This window comes from Chaetodon auriga, chromosome 8, assembly GCF_051107435.1.
Source record: "Chaetodon auriga isolate fChaAug3 chromosome 8, fChaAug3.hap1, whole genome shotgun sequence".
NCBI classification, from domain to species: Eukaryota; Metazoa; Chordata; class Actinopteri; order Chaetodontiformes; family Chaetodontidae; genus Chaetodon; species Chaetodon auriga.
Window position 1 is genome coordinate 27,617,768 of NC_135081.1, and position 8,691 is coordinate 27,626,458.

At 43.0% G+C, this 8,691-nt stretch overlaps 1 protein-coding gene across 1 annotated transcript; it reads right to left on the minus strand.

Moving 5' to 3' along the window:
• Positions 1–4,087: 4,087 nt before the first annotated feature.
• On the minus strand, positions 4,088–7,824 carry LOC143324474 (NADH dehydrogenase (ubiquinone) complex I, assembly factor 6-like). Its single transcript, XM_076737006.1, is given in 7 exon segments — positions 4,088–4,152; positions 4,557–4,690; positions 4,991–5,093; positions 5,521–5,577; positions 6,288–6,410; positions 6,667–6,766; positions 7,710–7,824. Coding segments are annotated over 5 exon segments (387 nt in total). The 5' UTR covers positions 6,375–6,410; positions 6,667–6,766; positions 7,710–7,824; the 3' UTR covers positions 4,088–4,146.
• Between the last annotated feature and the right edge of the window lie 867 nt (positions 7,825–8,691).

Sequence of the window (8,691 nt, forward strand, 5' to 3'; positions counted from 1 at the left end):
CATTTTATTGTCACTTTTTTATTTCAGTGAAAACTCAACCATTTCGTTGAGTTGGCTCACTGAACAAGAATGAAAGGAAGTAGATAAAGTAGAACTGAGAGCAGCTAGCTCGCGAAAACTAGCAGAAGATGTCAGCAACTTACAAACTGTGTATCTTGCTTAGGCTGCTGAAACTGAAATGAAGGGATGAAGTGGAGTGTGACTGAAAGCCTGTCGTCCTTCGGCTCGGACAGCTTTAGTGTTGGCAGTAGCCTGATGGCAGAAGAACCCCGTGCATGCAGACGGGACGCTGAAAAACGATCCGTTCGTGTGACTTAAGAGTGCGACGATGAATTTACAATTCAATAAAATGAACATGACTTTGAACCAAAACACAAGATTAAAGTGTGTTTTCAAATTCCTGAGCTGAACTTTCCCAGTAATGCACCCACCCCTAACGTCCGTAACGTCAACATTCTTGAAACCTGATTGGTCGACTCGTTCTCTGACCAGACCTGCAAACAGGCTTCCTGTTTTTAGAGACTTCCTGTTACATTTTCCTAACTGTCATGTTTCAGTTGCTCAGATTTGGTCTCATGAAATAAGCAAAGGGTTCTGCATGACTGCAGCTGATAGCACTACTGATGGCGCTGCCAGTCTCCGCTCGGCAAGGTCTCAAAGACTCGGTGTGTGCAGACCGCAGCGGCTTCTCAGCTCGTGTTCTCATTTCCGTTTCACATTTCATTTTAAAGCCATCTACTACTTCTGAATTAGCGTGTAAAAGTCCAGTTTGGACTAGAGTTCTTTTAATAAACTCATCGTGTTGCGCCCTCTTCTTCTTCTGTTACTGTTTATCTGAATGAACCAGCTCCTGGTTCCATCCAGATCTATGTGTTTCCATCCACCACTGTCATCTGCATGACAGTGGTGGATGGAAACACATAGATCTGCATTTTCTTTTACAGATGTTCGAAAAATTTTTCAAATTCTGCTAAATTTGGGTGGAAACCCTGATCATTGATGACATCTGCAGGTCTTCACAGCTGCTGGTACTTTTTGTCTTTGCAGCAATAGTCTGACGGTGGCTGAACAGCTCCCCCTAGTGGAGACTCTGCAGCCTGTTGAATGTGGACTTCTCTTTGGCAGTCATAAGGCAGCTGAGGTGAATCTAATCTAAAAATCCCAGAACAGAGCAAAGGTCCCTCCCTGACTTTCTGCCAGAAATGAAGCTGTGTTTTCGGAGATATTTCATGACAGAGCTGGATGAAGTGATCCTGGGGAAAACTCCACGTAGACACAAACATACGTGCTCTGATTTTAAATGCTTTCTCCTTCGAGCCATCGCTGTTTCACCTTTCATCACCACTGCACAAAACAATCACATCTGTGCCTCTCTGCATGTTTTCACTGACAGCAGCAGCTCTACACTCCAGCTGCTATAAAACAATCCTGATGTGATGTGTGAGCCACAAAGACATTTTCAAACCTGTGTGTGTGACCGTACCCACATTTTGCATCAGTCATGCACATCAAGGGCACCGTATGTATGTGTGTATTCTGGTTCGACCAACATCACCAACATCCCTTCATGCCTGTCATGAGGTTCACTCCCTCTGAAGGCTTCAGCTTCTTAGCTGATGCTCGCTCAGCACAAAGCGCCTCTGCGAGCATGTGGTCTGCGGAAGCTGCTTGTTGAGCATCCAAACACTTATCGCTGAAAAAGTTGTTTCTTTTCTGAATTTATGAAATGCTGATGAATGAATAAGCACTCTCTGGCCAGCCTCCGTTATCTTAAATGAATGTATTTATTACAGTTTCGGTTCCAGGAAGTTGACCGAAATACAGCTTAACATCAGCTGGACACCCAGCCCCTTTCGCTAGCTTGGGTCTGAACCAAGCTACCGTAGGAACAAGGGCCCAAAGGGAGGCGATTATCGCTCTAAAACCACAGAATCCAGTCTGAACCAGATAGAAACCAGCAGATCTTAAGTCACTGAGAGCGGAATGTCTCATGTCCAAAGGTTGCAGTGTCCATTGTGAGTTATTCAAAAGATGATTTCAAAGTGATTCAACAATTTTACATCAAACATTTCAGTTATTTTCAGTTATTTTCTACCACAGATATCCCCTCTGTAGAGAAGAGATGAAAACCCTTAAAGCTTTTCTCGTCTAGAAACACAAATTCCATTGAAGTGACCAAGAAGACGACCTTGAACAAAAGGTCGACTTCAACATATTAAGAAAAGGCTTTAAACAATCTCATTTTTCATAAGTTTCAATCAGCTGAGACTGGAGGAGCCGTCTGCTCTGTGATTTGCACTGAAATGAACTGTTCAACATCATTCTCCAGCAGAACGATAACATTAACACGAACACTGCAACCAATGAAGAAAGTCAGATTTAACGTAGAGATAGAGAATCGCTTTTTTTAAATAATCTGTGCATTTCCCGTGAAAACGGATGCGTTAATGAAACATTATGATTCATGTGCAGGCTGGTCTCTTAAAATAAGATCTTCCAACATCATCTGAATAATAATAATTTCTGCTTCAATTCAAAACCTTTCAACACAATGAATCACATTTCTTCACTCAGACCTGCAGACAGAAATGAGGCCGAGTGATTTGACCTCACGTCTTTCTCTAAAATGGGACCAAACAATTTCTGCTCCGAGAACAATTTCTGTGAGAAGAGGAGAAACTGCCTCAGGGTTGACTGAGCTTTCATCCAGAAATGATGGAAAAACGAGGCAGGTAAGAACGGAAGGAAAGTGAGCGCCGCCACATCAAGGACATCTCATTCTGCTGCCCTACAAACCAGCTAACCACCAAAACCACGTCTGTACCTGCTGACCCACCACAGAACTACCTGACTGACTGTCATCATGATCACAGGTGATAAGACACGCTCTTAAATATCACGTACTCCTAAAAAACACGCTAGAAATGAACAGAAACTGCAACATTTAAAGGAATAGTTCAACATTTTGGAGACTACTCAATCATTTCTGTACTGTACATAAGAAGCTATACAGCCGCCACACGATTAGCTTAGCGTAAAGACTGGAAGCAGTCCTGTCCAAAGGCACCACCATCAGCCTGCAGAGGCAGTCAAGTACTGCGCTTGAATCAAATGTTGAGATACTGGTACTTTGAGTATTTCCATTACAATCTACTTTCTATTTTTAAACTCCACTACATTTATTTATAGCCATTATCACTTGCTACCTTCCTCTTTAAGACTTTTCATATAAGATATACAATCTCATTTGCATTTCTTTCCTGTAAATGTCTCTACACAGCGTTTCTCTTCGAGAGGCAGAGTTTGTTAATTACACCCCAAAACTCTGGACCAGCCTCCCTGAAGGTCTGAGGGGGTCTACATCTACTGAGCCCTTTAAACGAGATCTTAAGACACGTCTTTTTAACATCGTTTCCTCCTGCAGTGTCTCGTTTTACCTGACTGCTGTTTTAACTCTATATTGCTATTTTATTTATTTATTTCTTATTATTTGCTTTTATGTTAAGCACTCTGTGTTGCATTTTTATGCATGAATTGTGCTACATAAATAAAGTTCATCATTATTATTACTATTATTATTAACAGTTGTGGTTAAGGCAGGAACTAAAAGAAAATGAAAGTTCAAAATTAGGAATAAGAATAAAAATCAATTCTAGGCTGTTTGTATGACTGAGGGACACTGATTCCATCTGTCCAGTGTCCTGCATAGTTGACTCCTGCCTGTTCTTTATGTGTGCAGGGTGTTTCAGTGTATCACCAGCGCCCTCTTCAGGCAGCAGAGAGCCCCCCCCGACCCTACAGCAGCAGCTGTTGTTGTCTATGTGGGACAGATGGTCCAGACAAAGGTTGCAAACTGTTTGCGGCATCATTTGTTTATCTGCAGCTTGCATGTATCTCAGGCAGGAGGGTTCAAATCTCTGCTTTCTGCCACATGGCTGTTGTGTAACGATCCCCGTCGCTTTGTGCTGGATGACAATTTCATTACCTCTTCGACAAGAATATCATCTGACATCATGTGGAAGCCGAGCCGTGAGTCAGCTGGATGTGTGAAGGCATGTGGGACTTCCTTATGTCATCTCTGGGAACAGAATTCAGACTCTAGATCAGCTGAGCGGGTCAGAGCGGGAGCTTCTCTGCTGAGAGGAATCAACCCTGAAATAACAAATGTAAATTCACTGGATCTGGCTCCTTAAATAAGGACATTTGCTGCTTTTCCGTCTCACATATGAGAGTAAAATGAGTGTTTTTGGGTTTTGGACTGTTAAATTTGTCATTTTGTACATTTTTGTGATGTGAACTGTGATGAGGACCAAAACAGGTTTGTAGTGTCACATATTGAACGCTGGCATTGAACATCTGGTTCAATTATTTTGTTTGTTTACTGATTCTTTGATCGAATGTTTCAGGAAACTTTCCAAACTGATTTTTTTTTTAAATGATTTCAGATCAAGAAAAGACTCGGTTTACCTCAGGTTATAGGAGACGGGCTCTGATATGTCCTGAGATATTGGGGACATTTTCCGTACTCTTCTGATGTCTCTGAGGCGTCCACTCACCAGCATGCAGACGTCCATGGGGAGGTAGACTTTCCGTCGGCTGCTGTGATAAGGAGTCGCTCTCAGACACGTCACGATTCCCTGAGCTTTTCCGATGTGACTCGCTGCGTGGTCGGCATGGATGTCTTTCAACCCTACAATCAAACACAGGCACAGCTTTGGGTTGGATTTACTTTTGTGAATCCTCCTGATGGAGCCTGGTTGGAAAACATTTTCTCATCAGCTCTCATCACTGAAGAATAAATCCTGACCTCCAGCCTAACCTGCTAACCTATTTTTAGTTAATAATATAAGTGACCAGTAGGAAGGGAGCAGTCTAACCACAGGGAGGAGATCCATTACCTCTCGCAACAGTTCAACAGGTGTTTTCACCAAATGGAATGTGTCCATGATAATTACAGCTTCCAGCTAGCAGCAGCCTCACCTGTCCTTACCTAAACACTGGAGCAGCAGGTAAATCAAGGAGGACTGTGTGTTCTCTGAATAGGCCTCCAGCTCCTGCAGGTTTCTGTAGGCTTTGTCATCCAGATCCTTTTCCTGGAGAAACACAGTTTTAACTGTCTACTTGGTAAATTACACGCAGTGGTGCCTTGTTAGCTTACAGAGTTAGATACTGCCTGCGTGCGGTCGCCACAGTTTGCATATGCTCATGAACTGTGAACAGTTAAGTTAAAAGGTGATTTTCCTCTGTGAGGCCTGAAGAGGTCCAGTAAAACAGTCCAGTGTTCCATCAGAAGATTACAGAAAAGACTGAAAATATCTAAGGACAGCTCTTCTAACTAACACAACAATGAAAAAAGGGGGAAATAATCAAATCTATGCATGAAAGGGGCTGATTTTTCCTTTTTATTGGCATTTATCTTTAACTGATTCATCAGTGACATCAGTGACAGAAATGAATGAGCTCTTATCAGGTTAACTACATGCTGCAGCAGTGAATGTAATGAAGAAACTTGTGTCTTACTCTCTCGGTTATGATCCTCAGCAGTCATCTCTTTGTCAGGTCATGTTTCCTCACCGCCTGCAAAACATCAGCCAGACTGTTCATGAGAGCTGCACCAATCAGATTCCAATACCTGAATCTGGATGTCTGCTGACACTGATGGCAATACCGGAGCTCTTTCTTCTTGAATATTAGTAAACCACGTAGCACTTCTTACTCATACACAGTTTTGGAAAATGTGAACAAATCATCAGCTATGAGGAACAGGATTTCTGTACATGAGGTTTTCACAGTGAATACTTGAAACAATAATGCAAGAATTCTGCATAGAAATAAATATCTACAGCATCAAAAAACTCTATTAAATAAGTTAACGACAAGTAGACTAAGGAATCTAGATCAGTGGCTGCAGTCTGATATCTGATGAGTGAATTACGTCAGTGTCTCCACCCGACACCAACATCGGATCAGATCAGTTGTAATTCTACTGTTAATCAGCTGAGGTGCAGGATTAGTCAGTTTGATGTCCCTCAGCTTCCTCTGAGACACACAAATCGACTATACGGCACATTTTAAACTGACATTCAAACTCAAACATCTGAAAGAATTGATGTTGCTTCCTCTAATGCTGACATGATGACAAAACACATTTTTTAAAACTAGAATCAAAGCAACGACACATCCGAACAACAAGTGTCTGTCAGTCCCTTCCTGATGACTCCGGACTTCTTTTGGATCCAAACATTTCGTCTGACTGAGCGCTCGGCTCTCTGCAGATCGATATTTACCCTCCACAGCTCGGCACTGACTGGCTGGTTTGGGGGCTCGTCTCTGTAGATTTCTTCTATGGCCGTCTTCCAGAACTGCATTCGCATCAGACCAATGGTCTTCTGGGAAACAGAGTCCTTCACCTTGTGGAGGAACAGACAGGAGGACAATTGTTTGACAAGTGAGTTTGAAGAGGACTGGGATCAGAAATTCAACACTATATATATATTTTTTAAATCCCAGGTTTTTCTTTATTATCATAGCAACAGGAGTAGTGGTAGCAGTAAAGGTAGAAGTGACATTAGCTAAGTAGTAGCAGCAGTAGTAGTAGTAGTACAGTCATAACATCAGTAGTACTAGCACTCATTTCCCACCCAGCCTGGCTGTATGAATACCTGCCTGTGCCAGCTCCACATTAAAGGCTCTCAGAGCCAAAGAGGAGCGCCGGGCCTCCTCTGGGAGGAGGAGGGAGGACAAAAAGCCATCATAGTCTCTGGTCCTGAGGAGGAGGAGGAGGAGGACACAGGAGTGACAGAAGAGTTGCAGTTCATGTCATTTTTCTAAAGTTTCCTCATTCTTTATTTTCTAAACTTTTTCATAACTTCACATCAGAAAGTGTCATTACTTTGCTACTTCCGTCCCATGTCTTTGTCAAAATTTTATATGCTAATTTGAATTTTTTTACTTTGTAGTTCAGAGGCACAAAGTGAGCCCACACAATATTTTTCAAACAAACTGACGGAGAACTGGGAAAATCTGAAATTATCTTAAATATGTTACACTGAAAACACAGGCACAACAACCACTTCTAACAAAAGCTTTTAAAATAAATTCGTTTGAGACTTACAGCAGCCTTTGCAGAGCCGCTTTTTTTTCCCTACATTTCTCGTGTTTTCCTACATAAAGATTTACACATAAAACTAATATACTGCATATTTTTTAGAAAAACACATTGGAAAATAAAATTCTCAAGCACGATCTTCAAGGATTTCACCAACGTGTGAAGCGAGATGAATCTTTGTGTCAAATGTGATTGAATACTGGCTGGGAAGAATGGGCGGTGAACTAACTTCATCACTGAAAGCTGAAACTATAGGCTACTTAAACACACTCTTCTTGGTCACTTTGACTATGCCGAAATGTACATTGAACACAAAAATATTGACGGAGACTATTACTATTCAAAACATATTTTTCAGTGTTACGAATTATTGCGTTGTTTACATTTATAGCGGATATTTGAATGGAGTCTGGCGTGGAATCGTCTCCCTTCTTCAAAATGTCTAAGTTATCCTTTCATGTGATTGCCTCTTTAAAGTAGGGACGGGACATATCAAAAGATATCAAATCTTAAATTAAACGGTCATATCTGCCCAATAAATGAAGAGGACTGAACTTTAGCTAGCTTGTGGTGTTAGCAGTGAGTGTTCAGTCAGACCCACCTGACCAGCTCCAAACAGTACTTTTCGTGGATTTGTGAGTCCGCTCTGACGCTGGTTGCCGCTCTCACACTCTGTATTTCAGCCGCCCTTTGAAGACTAACACTGTTGGGTGATATCGTTCTGTGAAAAGCGTGATATAACGACGTTTTTGATTAACACTCTCGTGTAGGTCTTTTAGGCTCACATGTTGTTTGTTCCCTCTGCACATCGTTAACATTTCTCAGAAAAGTCCTAAAAACAGTTCAGTCTGTGCGGAGAACGGCCTGGTGAGCCTCACCTGTGGCGCAGGTGGCGGATGTCGCCGTAGTAATGTCGTTTTTCTCGTCGGTCTCGTCCGTGGCGGCGGGGTAAGGAATCCGGAGCAGCAAGAATCCAAAACTTCAACCCGTTAAAGCAACCGGCAGCTCCCCAGACGCTGACTGTCTGTGGTTTTTGTACCGACACACCGTCCCTCCGTCTAACGCGAAGCCCTGTAACCATGGAAACGTGGGCAACGGCCCGCCAGTGTGCGGGGTTCGTACTGCTGCAGGTTTGGCTGCTGGAGAGCGAATCGGCACAGTGAGTGTTAGCTAAGTTAGCTTAGCTAGTTAGCTAAACTGACGCCGTGTTCCCACCAAACGCGATGAAAGCGATTTAATCGCGCCTCAAATGAAATCTCGTCGCGCTACACGCTCCAGTTTTGATGCTGGTCCAATATGCAAAAAAACGCCTTGTTGCGGTATCGCGTCGCGCGACGAGCCCGCCCAAACAACAACATTTCTTCCGCCATTTCATTCTCTCGTCGACCATGGCTGAGATAACCACCATCGCTAACCACCATAGTCCATACACCTCGCTCACGCTCACCCAGGCCTGGTCTTTCTTGTTCCTGACCCTGTAGAGGGGACAGGAACTGTCATACAGCTCTGGGTGAGCGGTGTCGGCAACAATTAACTGCTCCTCCATTGTTTCTAGCGGTTTGGTTTGCGCAGCGAGGGAACAC